Here is a 26674-nt window from a genome sequence, read left to right as displayed (position 1 = left end):
CCACGTTAGCCAACCTCCAATCGTCCAGCACCTCACCTGTGACTATCAATGATACAAATATCTCAGCAAGAGGCCCAGCAATCACTTCTCTAGCTTCCCGCATAGTTCTCGGCTACACCTGATTTGGTCCTGGGGATTTATCCACCTTTAACCGTTTCAAGACATGTAGCACTTCCTCCTCTGTAATCTGGACATTTTGCAAGATGTCACCATCTATTTCCCTACAGTCTATATCTTTCATATCCTTTTCCACAGTAAATACTGATGCAAAATATTCATTTAGTATCTCCCCCATTTTCTGTGGCTCCACACAAAGGCCGCCTTGCGGATCTTTGAGGGGCACTATTCTCTCCCTAGTTACCCTTTTGTCCTTAATATATTTGTAAAAACCCTTTGGATTCTCCTTAATCCTATTTGCCAAAGCTATCCCATGTCCCCGTTTTGCCCTCCTGATTTCCTTCTTAAGTATACTCCTACTTCCTTTATACTCTTCTAAGGATTGACTTGATCTTTCCTGTCAATACCTGACATATGCTTTCTTCTTTTTCTTAACCAAGCCCTCAATTTCTTTAGTCATCCAGCATTCCCTATACCTACCAGCCTTCCCTTTCACCCTGACAGGAATATACTTTCTCTAGATTCTTGTTATCTCATTTCTGAAGGCTTCCCATTTTCCAGCCGTCCCTTTACCTGCGAACATCTGCCTCCAATCAGCTTTTGAAAGTTCTTGCCTAATACCGTCAAAATTGGCCTTTCTCCAATTTAGAACTTCAACTTTTAGATCTGGTCTGTCCTTTTCCATCACTATTTTAAAACGAATAGAATTATGGTCGCTGGCCCCCAAAGTGCTCCCCCACTGACATCTCAGCCACCTGCCCTGCCTTATTTCCCAAGAGTAGGTCAAGTTTTGCACCTTCTCTAGTAGGTACATCCACATACTGAATCAGAAGATTGTCTTGTACACACTTAAGAAATTCCTCTCCATCTAAACCTTTAACAGTATGGCAGTCCCAGTCGATGTTTGGAAAGTTAAAATCCCCGACCAGCACCATCTATTATTCTATTACTCTATTATTCTTACAGATAGCTGAGATCTCCTTACAAGTTTGTTTCTCAATTTCCCTCTGACTATTGGGGGGGTCTATAATACAATCCCAATAAGGTGATCATCCCTTTCTTATTTCTCAGTTCCACCCAAATAACCTCCCTGGATGTATTTCCACGAACATCCTCCCTCAGCACAGATGTAATGCTATCCCTTATCAAAAATGCCACTCCCCCTCTTCTCTTGCCTCCCTTTCTATCCTTCCTGTAGCATTTGTTTCCTGGAACATTAAGCTACCAGTCCTGCCCATCCCTGAGCCATGTTTCTATCGGAAAGATGTTGTGAGGCTTGAAAGGGTTCAGAAAAGATTTACAAGGATGTTGCCAGGGTTGGAGGATCTGAGCTATAGGGAGAGGCTGAACAGGCTGGGGCTGTTTTCCTTGGAGCATCGGAGGCTGAGGGGTGACCTTATAGAGGTTTACATAATTATGAGGTGCATAGATAGGATAAATAGGCAAAGTCTTTTCCCTGGGGTGGAGGAGTCCAGAACTAGAGGGCATAGGTTTAGGGTGAGAGGGGAAAGATATAAAAGAGACCTAAGGGGCAACTTTTTCACGCAGAGGGTGGTACATGTATGGAATGAGCTGCCAGAGGATGTGGTGGAGGCTGGTACAATTGCAACATTTAAGAGGCATTTGGATGGGTATATGAATAGGAAGGGTTTGGAGGGATATGGGCCGGGTGCTGGCAGGTGGGACTAGATTGGGTTGGGATATCTGGTTGGCATGGATGGATTGGACTGAAGGGTCTGTTTCCATGTTGTACATCTCTATGACTATATGATTAATGATTTAAGAAAACTCGAACAGCAGTGATAAGTCTAATTTTCTTTGAGGCCGCATGGGCCTCTGAGGCCTGTGCATGGCAATGACTTCTGGAACTGAAGGTCGATGCTGAGATCGCCATGCCAACTGCCACGCATGAACCCTTGGAGAGGCCAGCTTTGAAAGGACGTTGCCCGATACCATTCACATTTTCCTGATGTTTCTACCGAAAGCTACAAGTAATAAACAGGAACAAACTGCATAATCCATTGCATCCTCATACAAAATAAGTCTAAAATAGCAAGAAATAATCATTTTGCTGCAAACAACGCTACTCGTATAAAATATCAAAGTTGAGAGCATTACCAAGTATATATTGATCAATTGCAATTAACATTTGTTTTTCCACTAAACGACCTTGACGAATAACATTGGATTTCACAATAAGATAGTCTGCAATGTACATGCGATAGGCAGGTTGCCATCTGGCCATAAAAATTTGCAAATGTAACTTATTAGTTTTTGAGGCGGATACTTCACAAAATCACAGAAAAAATTACAGTACAGAAGGTCGCTCAGCCCATCATATCTGCACCAGCTCAGTGAATGAGCAATTCATTTCATGCTATGCTCCTGGCTTCTCCCCATAACTCTGTATACTTGTCCTTTTCAGATAACAGTTTAATTTTCTTCTGAATGTTTCAATTGAACCTGAACAAACCACATTTTAAGGCAGCGTATTCCAGCCTTAAATAAAAATATGCGATATAGTTACCCTGGTGTGGAGAGATTTTTGCAGTTTGTATTATGAAAATACAACATACTTATTTTAGACTCACATTCTTGTTAATAATCTATTCCTTCACGGGTTTGATTGCATGTGTAGCATACCCACCATATCTTACTTAACTGGTAATGAATCACTTGCAAACTTTGATGGGGAGTTTTGTTCTTTCACATGAAATGGATGTCACTGACCAGGTCAGCATTTGTTGTCCATTCCTAATTTCCTTGAACTGAGTGGTTTGTTTGGTGATTTTAGAGGGTCGTTAATAAACCACACTGCAGTGAGTAAAAGCTACATCATTAAGTATTTTCAAGGCTGAGACAGGCATACTTTTAATCTGTGAGGAAATCAAGGAGTGGGGGGAAAAGGCAGGAAAGTGATGTTGACAATCAGATCAGCCATGAACCATAAATGGTGGAGCATGCACAATGGGCTGAATGGCCTACTTCTGCTACATCTTATGGTTTCATCATTGCTGGAAACATCATATTAAAGTGGAAAACCATGATCTGTTCATACCAAGACATATACCATTTGACTGGAATTTGTGTTTGCAAGCCTCCATAGTTTGCACTTATGTGACTAATGAAAACAAAAAGGTTGGACAGCAATGGCTATCATCTGGCAGCCCCCTGTCACTTGATGGAAAATCCTGGCTTGTTATTTTCTCTGCAACAAGTCAGACATCGCATGGGACAGTCATATTTTAACAAAATAAATACTGTCACACTGACATTTCCTCGAACCAAACACAACCCACCTCTCGTCTTTTTAAGCAGTCTCATGAAAAGAATCATTGATGTAAGAACAAAGGACAAAGTGGTGAACAAGGAATTACTCTACACTGAGTTACTCACTCATGTAAGGTTGCCACGTTGTCAAGACATTGCTTTGAGGAGAGAATTCCAGCAAAGTCACTCTAGGTAGGTCAAGTGTGTGTAATAACCGACTGTCTCGGGTATTCACAATATTTACACTAGAGAGAAAGAGGATAAATTATTCAAACAAAAGCTTATCACAAGTGGTTGCATAATAGTCAATACAACATGATAGCTAAAAAGGAAAGGGTTGATTAACTGGCTGTGAGCAGCATGTTGAAAAATATAGATCAAATAGCGACATGCATACAGGGACTGGTGTATTCATTCATCTAATGTTATCCTGTCTATCAAAGTTTACCTTCCGTCAAGACCACATCTTTTTACTTTACTTTAATAGTGGACTGAACTGGGAAGATGACTGTTCTACAGAAAAATATTGAGGACAGAATTGTTGTACTTTCAAAAAAAACAAGTTATTAAAGCTCATCTGTTTTGTTCAAGCAGTGATATAAGACATTTGTACATGGGCTGGCTTTGGGGTTAAAGTGGGTGTCTGTACTAAGTGAAATTCAGCAAACAACACATTGATAATTGGTTTGTGGAGTTGTCACCAGTTGTGACAATAACTATCTGTTTGTCTCCTAGGTAGCTGAATGGCTTAGTTAGTATGAATGATACTAGCCTTTGGACCACTGAAAGGACAGATAGTGTGTTTTTCTCACTCCAGTAAAACACCTAAATCATGAAGAAATCCAGTTTACTGCCTTCTACCAGTTGCTGTAAGCTGTTGCTTTTAACCAATAAATCAAAGAGTTCATAATTTACGAATCAGCTGCTCTATGCCTCCTGTGAAGAAGAGAGAGGACTTGAAGGAAAAGATCAGAGAACTGAAGGAATTAAAAGGAATACTCCTTCAAATCAGGAAGTCTGCCATTATTAAGCAGTTTCTCCAGTATTTTTTTCCCCGTACCCATGTCTGTGTGTACATGTGTGGAGGGGGTTTTAGAAGTGGGTTCAGAATTTAGTCAGTGCTTACCTGTGATTAGAATCTAATTATTTATAATTATTAATGGTTCTTGTTAAATGCAGAAACCTGATCGTGTTTTATGTTAACCTAGTCTATCCAACACCGATAAAGTGAGGATTTTGTACACTTTTGTAAAGTTTTGAACTTTTGTGACAATTTGGGAATATCAGGTCTTGATTTTCAGTGCACTACCCCAGTGAAGTGTGAAATTCCTTACGTTCTTTTGCTCATTTGTACATCAACACACCACCTTAAAAGATGGTGGCATGAGCAAGCAGCTAAATGAAAAAAATGAAACTTTTCAGCAGTCTAAGGTCCAACAGTGGACTGATTTTGTTTTTGGTGGGACTGCAACCTGGTTAAAGATGGAACCTTAAAGTATGTGATTCATTTTACATGTAGAAGGCTCAATGACAAGAAATTGGAGATTGCTACTGACTTTTCACCATTACACCAAGCAAACAGGGAACCATCATTGCTGAAAGTGAAGCCTTTGCAATTTTTGCTGTCTTCTCTGCAAAACACAAAATGGAAAGCACATGATTAATAGAAGGATTAGAAAAATAATGCATTGAAAATATTCTCTTACGTTTCTCTGCAGAAAATCAACTTTCCCCAAGTAAATTCATGAAAATATTGACATAGTGCACATTTAGGGTGGCATGGTGGCTCATTGGTTAGCGCTGTTGCCTCACAGCACCAAGGACTCAGGTTCAATTCTCAGGTGACTGCCTGTATGTGCATGGGTTTTCTCCCGCAGTCCAAAGATGTGCAGGATAGGTGGGTTGCCCATGTTGCACAGTGATGTGTAGGTTAGGTAGATTAGCCACTGGAAATATGGGTAAAAGGGAGGAGGGGTGGGTTTATCAGGGATGCTCTTTGGAGGGTCAGTGTGGACTCAATGGGCCAAATGGCATGGTTCCACACTGTAGTAGGGATGCTATGATTTAAATGACACAAAATCCAATGAAGCAAAATCCATTAGGTTATGCAGGATTTCCTGTTGGTAAGATGATAAACAATCGATACAATTCAAACTTATTTTAATTCTAGTTTCCTCATGATTAAAAGCATTCTCTTTGTGTAAAGGGAGTGGGCAACTCTCCATAGTGTCTGTAAGTTTCTGGCTGATGGAGTAGAGACACAGAAGATCGATGAATGGATCTTTGCCAATCTTCCTGCTCCACTTTCAACTTCAACCATTTTACTTGGGGCTGCTTTAATGTTGGTCAGTCACCCACTCCTCTTCCAATTCTACTGTTTATAAATCTCTAACAGCCACATGGGGTTCTGCAACTGGCCATGCTACAACTGGGCTAAACAGCTGACAAAGAGTGGCGCAGAACAAATCAACCTCTGGACCTCTTTACTTAGACAGAAATACATGACTTCTGGTCTTGGCCCCAATGCATGACCCCATCATTCTGAGGAATTTTGACTTAGGACCGCAGATGTAATTCCCATGTCCTCTCATTTTATGCTAAAGCACAATGGTTCATTAACCAGCTGTGTCAGTGGGCATAGCTTCAGCTTCTAAACATAGACAGACTTGTATTTATAGATTTTCATAGTTTCTCATTTGCAAAGGATATCCCAGATGGTTTTACAGCCAAATAAGTACTTCTAAAACGTTGCCATTGTTGTCATGCAGGAAATGGGTTACCCAATTTGCATGCAGCAGGCTCCTGCAAACAGCAATGTGACAATCACCTAGTAATGTGTTTTTATGGTCTTATTTAAGGGATAAATACTGATAAGAACACCATTGAGAACTACCCTGGTCTTTTCCAGAGTAAGTCCGTGGGAATCAAGGGGGCGACCTCGATTTAAAGACATAACCATCAACAGTGCTGTCCTGCTTCATCTGATTTTTGTGTGCAAGCCCTTGGAATAGGGGCGTGACCTCACAACCTGCTGACTCAGAATACGACCAACTGAGTCACAGTTAACACTGAAATGATTTTCTTGCTAGGATTTTCACCTAAATGTTGCGCCGCAATCAACACAAAAATCGCAAGTGCAATAAAAACAGCTGAATTTAAAATACCTTGTGAAAGAGCTATTTTCTGTATAAGTCGGAGGGCCGTCGAGCATATAGATTCCTTCCGAGCCTCGAACTGTAACACACAATTATATAGGTTCACTGTAAAATCATTTCACATTTCATTCAGAATATTATTGTTTCACTATACCAAAAGATGAAACTGACATTAAACATGGCTTCCAAGTTTGCTGATCACATATGTTTAGTCAGATCACATACAAGTCAGGAATTGTGTTACAGTTATCAACATGAAGTTCATTTATTGGGAGATTCAGAACAACACTATGTCATTCAAGCTCTGAAAAATGTTTATTTCAATATTCTATCTTCAGAATATTGCAACTCCTGGCAATTTTTTCTTCAGCAATGGCTTCCACTTAATCAACTGGTTTCAAACAAAAATAAAGGGATCAATTTACTAGATAGAACTCCTTACCTATTAAAATCTAAACAGAATAACATTCAACAAAGTTAAAACAACCCTCATCCTCACTGCAACCACCCCACTCCCTTCCCTTCCCCCCTCCTTCTCCATGCCCTTTGATGCCTTTAAAATCTAAAACTTTATCTATTTCTCGAGTTATTATCATTTATGTTTTCTTTCAGTTAACACTGAGAAATATTTGTCCAACGCCATGTGTGCAATCTGGTAACCAGGTCATCAGCCAGGCATTAAAAATGAGCAAACTGAAAATATCATTGTAAACAAGTTTTATTCTCAAATCCAGGAATAAATTTGTCCTCCAATCTTATGGGACATGATTAAATACAAAAAGAATGTGCAAATTAAAGAATATTTACTACAAAAGGGAAAAGAAAAAGATATGTTTCTACTGCCACAATATCTTGAAGCATCTCAAAACAATTCATGGTTTTTGGATTGCAGTGAATGTTATCTTAATATAAAAGTACCGTCCTTGCAACATTTGATGACTACTCAACACTCTCCTCACCTCAGTGATTCCTCATAGTCCAGTGGAAGTGAAACATTTCAGACCAGAAGGTATTGTAAAACTGTTCAGCTTGTCCCAGTTATTGTTCACACATTGGTGTGTTCCAATGATACACCTTTCTTTAATTCTGGGATACCGCACTTAACCAATCACTCACTTCAACTATGTAGACACAACTGATCTCCGAGCTTAACAACAGGATTCAGAAGGGCAGAGTGTTGCCTCCTCAAAGCATATTCTTCCAGTTACCCCAGCCAAAGTACAAAGGCATCTTGGAGTGCTAGTACAGGATTCTCTAAAAGTTGACTTGCAGGTTGAGTCCGTGGTTAAGAAATCAAATGTAATATTGTCATTTATCTCAAGAGGGTTGGAATGTAAAAGTTGTGATGTGCTACTGAGACTTTATAAAGCTCTGGTTAGGCCCCAGTTTTAGGCCCTACACCTCAGGAAGGACATACTGGCACTGAAACATGTCCAGCGGAGATTCACACAGATGATCCCTGGAATGGTTGGCCTAACATACGATGAACAGCTGACGATCCTGGGATTGTATGCATTAGCGTTTAGAAGATTGACAGGGGATCTAATAGAAACTTACAAGATAATGCATGGCTTAGAAAGGGTGGACGCCGGGAAATTGTTTCCAAAAGGTGGGGATACTAGGACCCATGGACACAGCCTTAGAATTAGAGGGGATCAATTTAGAACGGAAATGAGGAGACATTTCTTCAGCCCGATAGCGGTGGGCCTCTGGAATTCATTGCCACGGAGCACAGTGGAGGCTGGGACGTTAACTGTCTTCAAGGCAGAGAGTGATAAATTATTCATCTTGCAAGGAACTAAGGGATACAGGGAGAGCGCGGGTAAGTAGCATTGAAATGCCCATCAGCCATGATTGAATGGCAGAGTGGGCTCGATGTGCTGAATGGCCTTACTTCCACTCCTATTTCTTATGGTCTTATCCCCAGATCATTTCATCTCCCACTGACTGTCGTTCTTTGAATATTCACGTAAACTGTTCAAACTCCAGGAAAAAGGAGGAAGGAGAGAAATCGTCCGAATATATGTGAGATAATCTTACACACCCAAATTTGACAGTGGTGTCTAATTAACAGAATCAATTCCCAGATCACTGAATATTTCAAGATATTACATATCATACCTTTTCAATTAGATATTTTTACTTGAAAGACTGTTGTTAGAATTGCAATCTTCACAACTGCACGACATATGCGACAAACTGAAGACAAGCTATTCCCTTAAAACTGCATTGTGGTTCTTTCCCAATCTTGTAATTGAGTTACACACTGCTAAGGTGGACTTCGCTGTACAGGCTGGCAAAATTGTTGATCACCAGACAGGACAAGAGAACCAGAGTGGAGTGTGTGGTGCTGGAAAAGCACAGCAGGTCAGGCAGTATCCGAGGAGCAGGAGAATCAACACTGCGGTCAAAAACCCTTCATCAGGGCAAGAGAACCAGGCAAGCAGTGCATGAATTCCCTGAGGTCCTGCTCAAGAATTGGTTGTTTAGTCTGGATTGTGTTGAGGGCGATAGTTCCTCAGGGAAGTTCAACATGTGTCATGCACATGGTATCACGCGTGGGCCAGCTGTACAGGAGGGAAGGAAAAGAAGTAGAAAAGCTGTAGAGAATGGAAAATCATTAGTGAGAGAAACAGACAGGTTCTTGTGTGGCCACTGACATGACTTTAGGATGATATGTTTGGCCACTTGGTGCCCGGGTCAAGGATGTCATTGAATGACCTGCAACATATTCTTCTGCAGGAAGGAGCAAAACCAGAGGATGTGGGTCACATTGATGCCAATTGCACAGATAGGAAGGGTAATGTATTCAGAACTCAGGAAGCCAGATAAAACATTAGCAAGCAAGATGTCACAAGTAATAATTTTTGTTTACTCCCAATATCAAACTAAGTGAATACAGAAATAGGAAGATAAGACAGATCAATGCGTGGTTGAAAGATGAAGGAGGGACAGCTTTAAGTTCTGGGACTGTGGGACTGGTCCTGGGGGAGATGGTACCCATACAAGTGGGACAGTTAAAAAGAGCCAGGACTAAGTACCTGTGCAGTACTTTTTGCTAGTGCTGTTGAGGAGGCTGTAAACTAATTCTGTAGGGGTGCAGGAACCAGAAGAAAACATTAGAAAACAACACCAGAGTGCACAAAATACTGGGAGAGACAGACAGCACTAGAATAGAGAATAGCAATATGGTTAATAAAGAATACAGTAACCTAGGCTTTATTCATTGTGCCCTACATTAGAGAGCAGGGAAGTTATGCCAAACCCAGATCTCAGCTAAAGTTCACTCAATCCTCATTAACAAGCAAGGGATAGGGGAATAGATAACAACAATATGGATAATAATCCCATGTTCCATAAAGGACTGCGCAATCAGTTTACCGAGGCAAATTAGACAAGACAATGGGGAAAAAAAAGAGATAGGATCTGGGGTCGACCTCAGGATTACATGGATCTGCAGGTAGCAGTTCAGTGGATAATGAGAACTAAATATGACACACTTTAAGAAGGACACAAACACACTGGAGTACAGAACAGGTTGACGAGAATGATTCCTGGGGTGAGAAACATCAGTTTTGAAGATAGCGTGGAGAAATTAGGACTCTTTTCCTTGGAGAGGAGAAGGTTGAGATGAGATTTGATTGAAATTTTCAAAATCATAAGTGGCCCAGAATAGCAGATAAGGAGAAACTGTTCCCAGTCATGAAAAGAATTTTTCTTGCTCTTTTTGCAAATCATTTTAAATCTGTGCTTTCTCATTCTTGATCCTTTCATCAGTGGGAACAGTTTCTGATCTGAAAGGCATTACCTGAAAGTGTGGAGTAGTCAGATTCAACTGAGGTAGAGGGCATTAGATGAATATGCAGGCCTACGTGAAATGGGTGGGAGAATGGCACTATGCCATGCTGATTTGGAGAGCTAATGTAAACACTGTGGCCCAAATGGCTTCATTCTACTCCATAACGATTCAGCATCTACAGTGCCAATCCCTTTAACAATTTAGTAAATTTCTACAAAATCGCAGCTTATATTTCTAAGCATCAGGGAATAAAAATTCAGTACCTAAATCAATCAAAGAAATCCTAGGGTTCAGTCTGGTGTGATGTCACTTTGAGGTTATTTTGTCCTGTTTTTGTTTTGAAGAGGGGTTGTAAGGCAGAGGTAGTGAGCTAGCTACTGAAAACCACTTGGATAAACAGCTTCGGAGGCCTTGGGTTTTTGTTAAACGCCGACCTGAATGCTCTTACAGGTCAGGATTTCTGAGCAGGATCAGAAGCTGTTAGGGTCTCAAAAGAGTTGGAAGTTTCAGTGAACATCTCTCAGCTGCTACTCTCTCTGAATTTTCTCTTGATGTATTTTACCTCCTCGATTGGAGAACTGCATTGAATATGCCTCTTTTGCCAAGTGATATGTTTATCGCATATTACTATATTGGACCAGTTAATTAGTAATAGCTACTGTATCTATTATTCTGTTAAGTTTCCAAGAGTTAAATTATTCTAAATTCTTCTTACTTTAGTTGTGTTATTGCATCTACGACAAACACTTTATATGAAAATGAGTAAAAGCTAGGGTCTAGGCTACTTTCTTAAAATATTTTGAGGTGGTCTGGTCTGGTCCATAACACTGATGCTGCTGTACTCCCTCCACAGTAAATCCATCCCTCTTCCGACAAAGGCCTAGAAATGCATACAATACACTCAGTGCAGACTCACCAGTGTTCCATATAATTGAAGCTAATCTTCTTTACCACGTACTCAAATCTTCTTACAACAAAGGCTAACATACAGGTTTGCTGGACCTGCACATTTGTATTCAGTGACTTATCAACAAAAACATTTACATCCCTTTGGATATCAATACTTTCTAATTTCCCACAATTTAAGAAATACTCTGCGCTTTGGTTCCTCCCACCAAAGTGGATAACCTCACATTTATCCACATTCAGTTCCATATACCATGCTCTTGCCCACCAACCTCATGTGTGTGGGATGGGTATGAGTGTCTGTGAGACAGAGTGTGTATGTGTGTGAGTGTAAAGGGGTATAAGTTTGTGAGAGGGTGCACATGTGTGAGAGTGTGGAAGTGAACGTGTGAGCGTATGAGAGAGGGTCTGCGTCTTTTCATGCTTCCTCCTCACAGCTCTCAAAACTTCATGGGGATGTATCATCTACTACTTGGAGAAATGCTCTTTCGCCCCCATATCCAAATCATTGCTTTACACTGGGAAAAGCAATGATTTTGGCACTTCTTCACTGGGCATAGTGAAAATGACGCATTTATTCCTACTGTCTGCTCTATGCCAGTTAATTACCCCTCAGTATATGACAGTATATTACCCCCAATCTCAAGCATTTTAATTTTGTTTACTATCCTCCTGTCAGGGACTTTAAGACTTATAAAACTTCCAAAATACATCACAGGTTCCTCCTTATCGACTCTGCTGGTAACATCCTTAAAAGACTCTATTAGGTTTGACAAAAGTAATTCTCTCTTCAAAAATTCATGTAATTCTGCCCACTCAAATACTAACATTCTCAATATACCTTAATCACATTTTAACATACAGTATTCTAACATTTTGAGTCTGATTAAAGTCAAGCTTGCCAGTCTTTTATTCACCGTTTTCTATCTTTTTCCTTTCTTAAACAGTGGGATTATTTTTGTTGCCTTTCAATCTGCAGACACCATTGCAGAATTAATAGTGTTTGAAAGATGATCAGGAATAGACCCATTATCTCTATCTACATCTCTGTCAACATTCCAGAGTGAAGATCATTGAATCTCAGGAAATTTGTCTACTTTCAGTCCCACTACTATTTTTTCTAACTGCACTTTTCTTTTACTAATTTTTTCACTTGCATATTCCCACTTGACTCTTGGATTTTAATTATTTCAGGGAGACTTGCGTCTTCCTCGAAGATAAAAATACAGCAATATTTACTTTCTCCACCAGCTACCTCTTACAAATTCTCCTGTCTCTGCCCTTATCTCTGTCATAAGGGTAAGCCTCTCATGCTTTCGAATAAAATTTGATCCAGTATAAGAAACAGGAGTAGGAGTAGGCCATTAAGCCCCTCTAGCCTTCCCCACCATATTATAAGATCAAGGCAGATCTGCCCCAGGCTCAATTCCCCTTTCACACCATCTCATGGCCCTCTACTCCTTGATATTTCAAAAATCTGTGTCCTCTTTTAAATACCTTCAATGATCTACCTTGCACAATTGCCTGGAGTAGAGAATGTGATTAATACACTGCAGTGTAATAGCGTAATCTCAATAAAAGGACACAAGGATTCATTTTCAACCATTCTGAGAAACTGACCTGAACTCCAAATTTCTGTATCTTTGTTTTATTTAACCTATTTAATTTTACTTAGTCCAAAGATGTGCACGTTAGGTGCATTAACCATGGATAATGTATGGTTAAAGGGACAGGGTATGGGGGTGGGTCTGGGTAGGATGCTCTTAGGAGGGTCGGCATGGACTCAGTGGACCAAATGGCCTGCTTCCACACAGCAGGGATTCTATAATTCGACTTAACCTATTTTTCGAAACAATCTCTAGAGCAGGTGGGACATGAATCCGGCCTCCTGGTCCAGGGTCCTTGGACACCCAATCCTCTGCTTCTTCCCTCATAAGCAGTTTTTAATTCATTTTGTTACTCTACCCCTAATCCTCCCCAAAGGTTGCCTGTCTGGTAATTTCACAAAGGTATTCTGAAACTTAATGTATATTGTATCCATTGCATTCTCACTATTCACTGCATTTTACTTTTGACAAAGCTGACTAAGTTATTGTTTGAAATAAGCACAAAAAAACTGTGATTTAGCCTGGACACCCTTTCAATAACAATTTGAAGTTTGTGGTTTAATAAAGGCAGATTAACAAGCTGATGAATGAAGCTAGAACAGCAAATGAAATTCAATTATCTGGAAATATCAGAACAAACGAATAAAAACTTCTAATGATACGTGAAAAGAAAGGATTTGTAAAAAACAAATGTGAGCCCATTACAGGCAGAGAGAGAGAGAGAGAGAGAGAGAGAGAGAGAGTGTATAACGGGAACTAATAAAATGGCACTACTAATTATTAAACAGCGTGTCTATTTCACAACAGGTCAAACAGAAATAATTGAGATCCAACAGATTAGTCAGAATGAGTAACTGGAATAAATTATTACCAAAAAAAACTGGATCAATTAATGGGTCTAAAATTTATAATTCACTGCAACCAAATAATCAACATTCTACACTGTTGAAAAAAGCAACAACAGGAATAGTGGATGCACTGGTGGTGGTCTTTTGAAATTCCAAAGATTCTAGAATGGTGCCTGCAGATTAGAAGATTGTAAATGGAAACCTACTATTTCAGGAAGGGAGAGAGAAAATGGGGAATGACAGACTTGCGAGTCTGCTGTCAGCGGTATTGAAATTACTAGAGTTGATTCGAATAATTGTGATAACTGGATACTTAGAGATTAATGATATGAATGCAAAACATCAACATGGATTTATGAAAGGCAAATCATATTTGACAAGCTTTTGAGGATATTACTCACATAGGATAAAGGAGGAACCCGTGCATGTTGGGTATTTAGATTCTTAGAAAGCTTCTGGTAGGGTCCCACACAGGAAGCCAGTGGATAAAATTAGAGCACATGTGTATGTGGTAATATATCGATATGGATTGAGGATTTGTCAATGGAAAAAAAACAGAGAGGACTAATAAATGGTTCATCTTCAGGTTGGCAGGCTGTGACTGCCGAGCATTACAAGGATCAGTGTTTGGGCCCCAGCTTTTCATGATTGATATCAATAATTTAGATATGGAGACGTTCTTTGTTATATGTGAGTTAGTGTCTGACAACACATCAGAATTTAAATACTGCTACATTTACTCATAGAGTTCTCCAGCCTGGAAAGAGACCCTTCGGTCCAATTTGTCTGTGCAGACCATGAGCCCAAACTAAACTCTTCCCAACTGCCTGCATTTGGCTCATTTCCCTCCAAACCTTTCCTATTCACAAACCTATCCAAATTTCTTTTAAACGTGGCTATACCTGCATCCATCACTTCCTCTGGCAGTTCATTCCACACACTCTCCACTTCGCTCTGTGTAAAACATCACGCCTCATGTCCTTGTTAAAACTTTCTCCTCTCAGCTTAAAAATATGCTGCCTAGTTGTGAACTCCTTCACCCTAGGGAAAGATTCTTGTCATTTACCTTATCTGTGCTCCTCATGATTTATAAACTTTTATAAGGTCATCCCTCAACTTCCCATGCTCTAATGAAAAACACCCCAGCCTATTTTTAATAAATCAAACACTCCATTCCCAGCAACATCATGGTAAATCCAAATTTGCAGATGACACAAAACTAGGTAGGAATGTGGGTCGTGAGGACCGCATTAAAGGGCTTTAACAGGATTTTCACAGGCTGCATGATTGAGCAAGAACATGGCAGATGGAACATAATATGGATAAATTTGAGGTTTTCCATTTTTTAGTAGGGTAAATGGAGTTGTAGAATATTTCTTGAATTGTAAAAGATCAGCAAGTGTTGATGTCCAAAGGGATCTTATTGCTAAGTCACCAAAAAACAAAAGGCAGGTGTCTCAAGTGAGAATTTGTTTAGGGTATAAGCAGGCAGGGAAAGAATTAAGTTTGGAGTTTTGTGAAAGAAGAGGTTCAACTGAGCATGACTCAGATCAGATAAGAATTTACAGTTAACAATGGGGTACTGCAGGCAAGGGTTAACAAGGTGGAAAACCATTAATTATTTCGAGCCATTTAACAAGACGAGGTAGCATTCAGTATGTAATGTCAGTTAACAAGGTGAAAAGTATACATTATGTGAAACCAATTATTCATTGTGTAACACCAGATGGCTTAATCTTAATCGTTGATGCTCGCTGATTGGAATGGTCACCCAATCAATACGTATGTTGCCTTATCTGGATGCTCCTCCCCATAAAATGACTATATAGTTCATTGAAAAACTGCTGTCCAGAGAAGACTGTGAATTCATGTCTCTGTGCACATAGGCAATCGTTTTCTCTCCCTCCAGTGCCCAGAATAAAGATGAAGGAGGTAACACTATACTGCGTATGAGTGTTTTGCTTGGGGGGGGGCGCGACAACATAAGCACTTAGCAAATGTAATGATAGCCATTATCATAAGTGGATTTGAGTACTACAGTAAAGATGTCTTGCTTCAACTATATAGGAGATTGATGAAATCGCAACTGGAGTACTGTGTGTAGCTTTGGATCCCTGACATAAGGAAGGATGTATTTGCCATCTCGGAAGTGCAATGGAGGTTCACCAGACTGAATTCGCAAGATGGTCAGACTGTCCTATGAAGAAGGATTGAGGAAATCAGCCTGCATTCTTGAGAGTTTTGAAGAATGAGAAGAATTCTCATGGAAAATTTTAAAAATTGTCCAGGATTGTATAGGTTAGATGCAAATTTCAGAATAAGGTGCAAGCCATTTAGTACTGAAATGAAAAGCAATTTCTTCACTCACTTGTGGTGAACGAAAAGGATTTCTGTACCCAAGAGGCTGTACAAGTTCAATAACTGACTATATTCAAGACAAGAGATCAACAGCTTTCTTGATATTAAGATTATGAAGGGATAAGGGATAGCACAGTGCCTCAGTTATTAGTGCTGCTGCTTCACAGTGCCAGGGATCTGAGTCTGATTCCAGCATTGGATGACTGTCTGTGTGGAGTTTGCACATTCTCCCAATGTCTACGTGGGTTTCCGCCAAGTGTTCTGGTTTGCTTCCACAGTGCAAAGATATTCAGGTTATGTGGATTGGCCATGGGAAATGGCCCCATAGTGTCCAGAGATGTGCAGGCTAGTAGTGGTGGTTGGGGAGGTTGTCATTCTAAATGTGGGGTTTTGGGAATGGGGTGGGAGTGTAGAATTGATAGGCCAAAAGGCCTCTTTCCAAACTGTAGAGAGTCCATGATCCTATGATATGGGACTGATGAAGGAATATAGCCTTGATAGAAATGGTTAACCGTGATTTAGAATAATGAAGTCAAGAGGCGATAGTCAAGAGCATACTTATCTACTTCTGCTCCTTTGTTACAAAGTGGAGGTCTTGAGGAGGAGTGGGTTACATTCCAGTTCAAGTCCCACTCTGGAAATTGATGGCCAAGAAAGGCATGATCATAATGTTGTCAAACAGGTTCACTATCAACTTGCAAATCCTTCTAACACAGATCAATGGCTAATGGTAAGAATGGGTGAAATTGCTGATCAGTCACATAATGGAATTAAATTAGCACCCCAAATATCACAATTCATTGCTCGAGGCTACATCATGCAAAAATGCACATAGCTACGGCGATCGGAACTCCTTAGGGAGCTGGTTGGCTCAGCTGACTGGACCAAATTGATGCCAAAAGCATAGGGTTAAAAAGAGATTCCAGCTGGTATGTGGTGATGTAGCATGAGACTCAAAAGAACTCATGAAGAACTTATATTGTGCCCTACTGGTGCAAAATATCCCAAGGTGCCTAGCTGGAATGAAACAAAGATTGATATTAAGTTGCATTTGGAAATATTACAATAAGTGGTTAAATACTTGATCAAAAAAGTATATTTTTACGAGGTATCTCAAAAGATGAAAGAGAAGCAAGATTTCAGGAGGGAGTGCCAGAGCTTGGGGTCTAGGCAACTGAACCAATAGTGAAGGAATTAAAAATCTGAGATCTGCTAGAGAGCAGAATTAGATGAGTGGAGGGATCTTAGGTTGTGGGGGCTGGAGAAGATTACAGAAAAGGGTGGGCAAGGCCATAGAGTGATATGAGAACTGTAAAATTTGACAGACCGAAAAACAATACAGGCCAATAAAAGCAGAAGCGAAAGATAAATGGTAACTTGATGTGAGTTAGAATATGGCCAGCAGAGTTGTGGACACACTCAACGTTTTGGGGGTAAAAACTGAGGGCAGCTAGCTGAGGAAGATTTAAATCCACCTCTGTTGCTTATTATTTGTTGTTATGGACCAGGCCAGGCCCCTCAAAATAGTTCAAGAAGGTAGCCCAGACCCGACCTTTGCCATTTGTTTTAGGCAGGTGTAGAGTGGATATTCCAGGAGAGAATCAGCTGGTCAAACTACTTAGTTTTAAACAAAATAGAATTTTTTTACAAGATTATTGAATGAAACACAAACAAAACAGATTACCAAATAACTTAACCTATCCAAAAACCCAATAGACTTTCCTAACATAATGATGCTGTTCCAAACACTTGCATCAACACCCCATGGCACAAAAGGTAAACTCAAACACAGGTTCTTACAGGATATAAATCAGAGAAAGAGTACCAGCCTGAACCTGCTTCATTGGGTCCAGCAGTTTTTCCTCACACTACTGCTAAAAACAAACCAAATCAGAGAAAGCTGAACTGGGAGAATTGGCCACTCCCCTTTCATTGAACAAGGGTTTTTTTTAAACACTTGAACGCCTTCTGCCTGAGGCAGTCTCTATTAGCTATTATCAACTTGGCCCTAAAACCCATCACCTCCAGAGTTTTCAGAATCTGTATCGTTTACAACCTCTCTGAAAAGAAAGCCAAGGACTGCATAACCTTGTCAAAGGTGCAGCTTCGTCACATTGTAAATTTAGTATATGATTGGAAGATCTAGCTCAAAGAAGTCAAAAACAGAGATAATGTACAAAACCTGGCTTAATTTTAATTTAGTGAATGAAGTCATTCACTGAAAATCACCTAAATGTGTCTATTCTGAATCAGTTTCTTTCAATTAGGTCGCTGCAAAATTCCAATGAATAAAAAAACTGCAAAGTCAATGTAACCACTTAACATTTTTTGTTTTAAGTGAGCAGCATTATAAAGCTCCTATCTCAAGAGTACAAAGAATTCAGTTTGAAAGTTGTTCAATATCATTCATGGCACATTTAGGCCAAGCAAGTGTTCACAGACAACACTATTTTTATCTCCTATACACCACAGGACATGTATCTTTTTTTCCCAAAGTGCAGCTTTGTCTTGCAAAAGAATTATAGTCAGTCAAAGAAACTTAGAATGGCCAAATGAATGAAAATCTTTTCTTTGTATTAAGGATAGTGATTGTTTAAAAATGGATTAATTTCCTCCATTGAAATATTTCATGTTTATGTAGAGCCTTCACCAGAATTAATTGTACATGGCAGTAAACTACTCAGAGAGAGTTTGTCCTCTTCAAAATGAAACTGAAGCACCCCTTTGTTCCGATAATGTATTTTAGTTCAGTAATATTTTATGCAATTACATCAACATAATTCATTGCACATGAAGTGTTTTGAAACTTAAGACGTTTGACAAACTTCACTTCTGTGAATCTTTCATTTAAACTGTTGTACAAACTTTCATCTCAAAAATGCTTTTAACTGCATCTAAAGTGCTTACAATTTAATTTATTTGAAAGTAAATCATAATAAATATTTTACATGTACTTTTGAATTATTATTTGACTTATTACCTGAATTTCAGACTTATTTTCTCCTTGTGCCTTAGGTGAAAACATTACGTTGCGAAGGACAGGGATACCCACATTAAATCATTTTAACAATCGCCATGACTCATACTTAGATAGCAGAACTATGCCAAGGAACTTCAAATGGGAGGAATTACAAGAGATTCTGAGAGACTTCTGTAAAGGTTTTGACAAGGTTCTGCTTAGTAGACAAATTAGTAAAGTTAGATCCCGTGGGATTTAGGTGAGCTTAAGAGTTAGATTCACAGTAGGAGGCATAGGGTGGTGGTGGAAGGCTGTTTTTTCAGACTGGAGGCCTACAGGGATAGGTAATGGGTCCACATTTGTAGTCATTGATATAAATGATTTGGATGAGAATATAGGAAGCATGATTAGCAAGAGTGCGGATGACACTAATATTGTTGGTTCAGTGGACAGTGAAGGAGGTTATCTAAGGTTATAAAGACTTTCTAGCGATTGATACAACTGAGTGGCTTGCTAGGCCATTTCAGAGCGCAGTTCAGAGTCAACCACATTGCTGTGGCTCTGGACTCACAATACGTCTGACCAGGTAAGGATGGCAGATGTCCTTCCCTAAAGGACATTAGTGAACCAGATAGATTTTTTTGACAATTGACAATGGTTTCATGGTCATCAGTCAACTCTTAATTCCAGATTTTTAAAATTGAATTCAAATTCCACTATCTGCCATGGCAGGATTTGATCGCAGGTCCCTAGAACACTACTCTGGGTTTCTGGATTAATAGTCAAGGAATAATACCACTAGGCCATCGCCTCCCCATGGTGAAGGACAGGGTGACATCTGGGGGCTAGTGCCGCAGTTGGGAGAGCTGTCTCACAGACTAGTCAAGCAACAGCCTGACAGTCATTCTTACAGAATCATATCTTACAGATAACACCCCAGACACCAGTATTACCATTCCTGGATATGTCCTGCCCCACCGGCAGATCAGACCCAGCAGAGGTGGCGGCACAGTGGTATACAGTCAGGAGGGAGTTGCCCTGGGAGCCATTGATTGCAGACCCCCATGAAGTCTCATGGCATCAGGTTAAACACGAGCAAGGAAACCTCTTACTGGTTACCACGTACCGTCCTCCTCCGGCTGACGAATCAATACTCCTCCATGTTGAACAACACTTGGAGGAAGTACTGAGGGTGGCAAGGGTGCAAAATGTACTCTGGGTGGGGGATTTCACTGTCCACCATCAAGAATGGCTCGGCAGCAGCATTACTGATTGAACTGGTTGGGTCTTAAAGGATATAATTGCTAGACATTGATACCAGTCTCCAGCCAATTCGATTCACTCCACGTGATACCAAGAAACGGCTGGAGGCACTGGATACTGCAAAGGCAATGGGCCTTGACAACATTCCAGCAACAGTACTGAAGACATGTGCTTCAGAACTTGCTGTTCCCCTAGCCAAGCTCTTCCAGTACAGTTACAATACTCGCACCTACCCGACAATGTGGAAAACTGCCCAGGTATGTCCTGTGCACAAAAAACAGGACAAATCCAACCTGGCCAATTGCCACCCGATGCGTCTACTCTCCATCATCAGTAAAGAGATGGATGGGGTCATCAACAGTGCTGTCAAGCAAATTCTGCTCAGCAACAAACTGCTCAGTGACGTCCAGTTTGGGTTTTGCCAGGGTCACTCAACTCCTGATCTCATGACAGCTTTGGTTCAAACATGGACAAAAGACCTGAATTCCAGAGGTGAGGTGAGAGTGACAACCCTTGGCATCAAGCTGCATTTGACTGAGTATGGTATCAAGAAGCCCCGGCAAAACTGGAGGCTAAACAGAGGGCAAAAACTCTGCTGGTTAGAGTCATACCTGGCACAAAGGAAGATGGTTGTGGTTGTGGAGGGTCAGTCATCTCAGCCCCAGGATGTGTCTGCAGGTGTCCCTCAGGGTAGTGCCCTCCGCCCAACAAACTTCAGCTGCTTCATCAACGACCTTCCCTATGTCATAAGGTCAGAGGTGGGGATGTTTGTCGATGATTGCACAGCATTCAGCACCATTCGCAACTCCTCAGATACTGAAGCAGTCCGTATTCAAATGCAACAAGATCTGGACAATATCCAGGCTTGGGCCAACAAGTGACAAGTAACACAATTGCCAGACAATAACCATCACCAATAAGAGATACTCTAATCACCTTGACATTCAACGGTAAGCTCATCCATAACCATCAACCCCACTGTCAACATCCTTGGGGTTACCACTGACGAGAAACTCAACTGGACTCACCACATAAACACAGTGGCTGCAACAGCAAGTCAGAGACTAGAGATACTGTGACGAGTAACTCACCTCCTGATATCCCAAAGTCGATCCACCATCTACAAGGCACAAGTCAGGATTGTGATGGAACACTCCACATTTGCCTCGATGAGTGCAGCTCCAACAACACTGAAGAAGCTTGACATCATCCAGGACAAAGCAACATGCTTCATTGGCACCAAATCTACAAACATTCAATCCCTCTACCACCGGCGCTCAGTAGCAGCAGTGTGTACTATCCACAAGATGCACTGCAGAAATTCACCAAAGATCCTTAGACAGCACCTTCCAAACCCACGACCACTTCCACCTAGAAGGATAAGGGCAGCAGGTACTTGGGAACACCATCACCTGCAAGTTCCCCTCCAAGCCATCCACTACCCAAACTTGGAAATATGTTCCTTCATAGTTATTGGATCAAAATCCCGGAACTCCCTTCCTACCGGCATTGTGGATCAACTCACAGCAAGGGGACTGCAGCGATTCAAGAAGGCAGCTCACCATCACCTTCTCAAGGGCAAATAGGGATGGGCTATCAATGCTGGCCAGCAAACAATGCCCAAGTCCCACAAATGAAGACAAAAAAGAGATTTTGATCAATTAGGTCAATGGGCTGAGTAGTGGCAAATGGAGTTTAATTTGGATAAATGTTAGGTATTGCATTCTGGTAAAACAAACAAGGGCAGGACTCATTCAATTAATAGGAGGTACCTGGGTGATGTTGTAGAACAGAGAGACAAAGGAGTTCGGGTACGTAAGTCTTTGAAATTTGCATTACAAGTAGCCAGGTGTTTAGCACATTTACCGACATTGCTTAGATCTTTGAGTATAGGAGTTGGGATGTCTTGTTGAGGTCGCACAGGATTTTGGTGTACAGTATCCAGTTCTGGTCGCCCAGTTATAGGAAGGGCATTATTAAATTGGACAGGGTTCAGAAAAGATTTACCAGGATGTTGCCGGAAATGGAGGGTGTGAATTATAAAAATTTGACTGGATAGGCTGGGACTTTATTCACTGGAGCATAACAGGTTGAGGGGTGACTTTACAGAGGTTTACACAACATGAAGGGAATAGATAAGGTGAATAGCAAGGAATTGCTTTTTCCCTAGGTGGGGGAAATTCAAAACTAGGGGGTATATTTTTAAGGTGAGGAGAAAGATTTAAAAAAGACATGGGGGCAACTATTTCACACAGACAGTGGTTCGTGTGTGAAATAGCTTCCAGAGGAAGTGGTGGATGCAGGTACAGTTACAATGTTTAAAAGACAGTTGAATTAAGTTCATGAACAGGAAAGGCTTGGAGGGATATAGGCCAAATGGAGGCAAGTGAAACTAGTTTACTTTGGGAACATGGTGGGACTGAAGGATCTGGTTCCATGCTGTATGACTCTGTGAGATGATCTAAAGGAAAAGGGTGGATTTTAAGAAAGTGGGAGACAACTAAAGGGGTGATGAGGAGTTCCAGAGTGGCAGTCCAAGGTGGTTCAAATTTCTTTCATCACAATGAATATATACGTGCCATCATCATCTATGTGACAAATCTCAATAAGTAAGACTTATCTTATTTCCGGTTATACTGCATCTTGCCCAAATAGATGTGTTGTAAAAGGCCTACTTTCAAAGTTTAATGTAGCTTGCAGAGCTTTGCTGGACTCACCTGGGATTGACATTGACTCAATTTAAGACTGTCCTGCTCAGGAATCACTGATATGCAAACAAGAATTCAAAGTCTCAATTTACTGGAAAGAAAGACTATAAACTGTTTCATTACTTCTATGTCCAATGATCTGAAGGCATTAAGATATTTTCTCATCACAAAGCAACCAAAAACCAAACAAACCTAAGATACATTCCTCCTTCTGATAAAAAGGCCAACCAGTTGAATCTTTTCCTGTTTCTCCCTTTACAGATTGCTACCTAACCTAATCAACAAAGCTATCTATGTATGGAACTGCAGGAGATGGGTGAGATACTAAACAAGTATTTCACATCAGTATTTACTGTTGAGAAGGATATGGAATTTAGAGAACTTCGAGAAATAAAACTGATATTTTGAAAAGTGTCCATACTACAAGAGGAGGTAGTGGTGCTGGATGTCTTAAGATGCATAAAGATGGGATAAATCCCTGGGACCTGATCAGGCGTATCCCAGACCTTTATGGGAAGCTAGGGAAGTGATTGCTAGGTGCCTTGCTGAGTTATTTGTATCATCTGTAGCCAGGGTGAGGTGCCAGAAGACTGGAGGGCAGTAGTGTGGTGCTGCTATTTAAGAAGGGTGGTAAGGGAAAGCCAGGGAATTATAGAATGTTGAGCCTGATGTCAGTGGTGGGTAAGTTATTGGAGGGGATTCTGAGGGACAGGATCTACACATACAGTAGAACCTCGATTGTCAAATGAAATGGGTGGGGAGTATTTTGTTCGAATAATTGATTGTTCAGATAATCGATGTAATCATAAACAAGCAGTAATTTATGAGTGCCGGTTATCCAGCAATGGATGCCATAATGCTGCTTAAGCAATAACTGATCTATCGTAAACAAGCGGTAATTTGAATGCCGGTTATTGGACATTTCTCAGTTTTCCGGCAATGCACACCATAATGCTGTTTAACTGATAACTGAATGCTGAGTGGCCTACTGCCGTTTTTATGGGACCTTGAGATCTCATTCAGATAATCTGAAATTCAGACAATTGATGTTCGGATAATTGAGGTTGTACTGCATTTGGAAAGGCAAGGAATAATTAGGGATAGCCAACACGGCTTTTTGCGTGGGAAATTATGTCTCACTATCACGATTGAGTTTTTTGAAGAAATGACAAAAAAGGTTGACGAAGGCAGAGTGGTGGGCATTGTCTACATTGACTTCAGTAAGGTTCCGCATAGTAAAATTGTTAGCAAGGTTAGATCACATGGAATCCAGGAGAGCCTGCATTTGGATACAAAATTGGCTTTAAGGTAGGAGACACAGGGCCGTTTGTTGGACTGGAGACCTGTGACAAGCGGTGTGACACAAGGATCGGCGTATGTACAATGTTTTTTGTCATTAATATTAATGGTTTGAATTTGATTATAGCAGGATTGGTTAGTAAGTTTGCAGATGACACCGAAATTGGTGGTGTAGTGGACAGTGAAGAAGGTTATCTAAGAGTACAACAGGTCCTTGATCAGATGGGCCAATGGGCTGAGGAGTGGCAGATGGAGGTTAATTTAGAAAAATGGAATGTGCTGCATTTTGGAAAAGCAAACCAAGGCAGGACTTATACACTTAATGGTAGGGTTCTGGGGTGTATTGCTGAACAAAGAGACCTTGGCGTGCAGCTTCATAGTTCCTTGACAGGGTAGTGAAGGAGGTATTTGGTACGCTTGCCGTTATTAATCAATGCATTGAATATAGGTTTACAGGAACATGGGCCAAATGCTGGCAAATGGGAGTAGGTCAGATTGAGATATCTGTTCGGTGCAGACAGGTTGGACCAAAGGATCTGTTTCAATGAAGTATGGATCTATGACTCCAATTCCAGCATTGTTAGACCTGCTTTTTTCACTTCACAACTCATCTAGTTTTCTGCTGCGTTTCAAAGTTAGCAAACATCAAGCAAGTTATCCCTCATCACACCAACCCAACCTTTCTGGAAAGAAGCTGAAAATGTGTTGCTGGAAAAGGATTCCTGAAGAAGGGCTTATGCCCAAAACGTCGATTCTCCTGTTCCTTGGATGCTGCCTGACCTGCTGCGCTTTTCCAGCAACACATTTTCAGCTCTGATCTCCAGCATCTGCAGCCCTCACTTTCTCTCTCTGGAAAGAAGGCAAATGTCCAGCCAAATTTCAAGCCTTTAAATGAACATAAGATCCAAAGACAAAAAGTAGGTAACTCAAGTTTGTGGCTTTCTACTATTTAACACAAATATAGCAAATCTCATCCCAACCTGAACTCCACTCTCCTGCCCACTCCCCATATCCTTTTTATCCATTACTAAACAAAAATCTATCTATTGCCTCCTTAAATTTATTCAGAGTCCCAAAGGAGTGAATTCAACAGATTCATGATCCTTTGGGAAGAATTCCTCTTCATTTGTATTTTAAATCTACATAAAGCTAAATTTCTTAGCCATAAACTATGACCTCCGCAACTAATTACAAGCAGAGCCAAACACTGCACTCTCAACTCAGATTCAATCTGACTACTTGGCAGACATTTGCAGGTACCCCAGCCCACTGCTGAATATCAATTAAGGCATCCAGCAGCCTGGGCTATCGCTCTGGAAACATGAGTTCAAATCCTAACATGGCAACTAATAATAAACCCCAGAACTGAAAACTGGCTCAGAAATGGAGGCCTGGATATTAACACTGACATTTGTAAAATCTCATCTGATTGAAGAAAGGTCTTTCGTGAAAGAAATCTACAATTCTTACCGAGTCTGGCCTACATACAGCTCCATTCCCACAGCAATATGGCTCTTAACCGACCTCTGAAATGGTCAGAGACAACAGTCAGTTCAAGAGTGATTAGCAATGGACAAAAATTGCTGGCCTTGTTAGCAGTTCTGGTCACCTCACTTTAGGAGATAATCTGATTACACATCTCAACCTGGTCACTCCAGTGTAAATTTCTTGAGCGGTGGGGGGAAAAGCGTTTCCTCTTTGTAGAGGGCTCAGTAACCAAAAGGTGCAGTTGTAAGGCAAGGAACAGAAAAGAATTTGAGGTAAAGAGGGTCTGGGAATCCGAAAACCACTGCCTGAAAGAGTGGAGTAGAGACAAAAAAAAAAGCAGATGCTGGAATCCAAGGTAAACAAGCAGGAGGTTGGGAGAACACAGCGAGCCAGGCAGCATCAGGAGGTGGAGAAATCGACTTTCAGTGTAACCCTTCTTCAGGACTTGAAGAAGGCTTACACGCGGAACGGTGACTTCACCATCCCCTAAAAGGGTGATCGAGGCAATAACTCTCAAGGCATTTAAGGAGCATTTAGATGAACGGTACAGCAGACAAGGCTGAGAAGTGAAAAATGGGACCAGAATGGATGGAGACTGGAGGGACAGCGTTGACACGATCGGCAGAATGGCCTCCTTCCGTACGGTACGAAAAAGAAATGCCGATCTCTACAAAATCGCGTGCAAATATATTTAATTCTTAGCAATGCCAGGGCCACCGACAATGAATAAATTGGGTTAAGAAGGGAGAGGTAGCCTTGCTCCATTTTAATAAAACCGTGCACCGACCTGCCAGCAGCGGCGTGGACTGCGCCATCTTCAACCGGAAGTGTCATCACAGGCCACGCCCCCTGGCCGGATCCACAATCCGCTCCAGAACGCACGCCTCCGTTCTCCAC

The 26674-nt window shown here is 40.9% G+C and overlaps 1 protein-coding gene across 1 annotated transcript in view; it reads right to left on the bottom strand.

Annotated features, from left to right (window-relative positions):
• Positions 1-26644, bottom strand: part of eif2a (eukaryotic translation initiation factor 2A) — a 58306-nt gene extending 31662 nt beyond the window's left edge. Inside the window, exons 1-4 of the mRNA XM_043702751.2 lie at positions 26565-26644; positions 6552-6621; positions 4944-5018; positions 3514-3632 (exon numbers count right to left, since the gene is read on the bottom strand). Of these exons, the coding sequence (XP_043558686.1) occupies positions 3514-3632; positions 4944-5018; positions 6552-6621; positions 26565-26592 (292 nt within the window). The 5' untranslated portion in view covers positions 26593-26644. The remainder of the gene's footprint in view (positions 1-3513; positions 3633-4943; positions 5019-6551; positions 6622-26564) is intronic.
• Between the last annotated feature and the right edge of the window lie 30 nt (positions 26645-26674).

This window comes from Chiloscyllium plagiosum, unplaced genomic scaffold (genome assembly GCF_037043375.1).
Source record: "Chiloscyllium plagiosum isolate Xiang-an unplaced genomic scaffold, Cpla_swu_hap1 HiC_scaffold_13, whole genome shotgun sequence".
Lineage (NCBI taxonomy): Eukaryota > Metazoa > Chordata > Chondrichthyes > Orectolobiformes > Hemiscylliidae > Chiloscyllium > Chiloscyllium plagiosum.
Note: the sequence above shows the minus strand (reverse complement) of the source record. Positions and strands in the feature narration are given on the sequence as shown.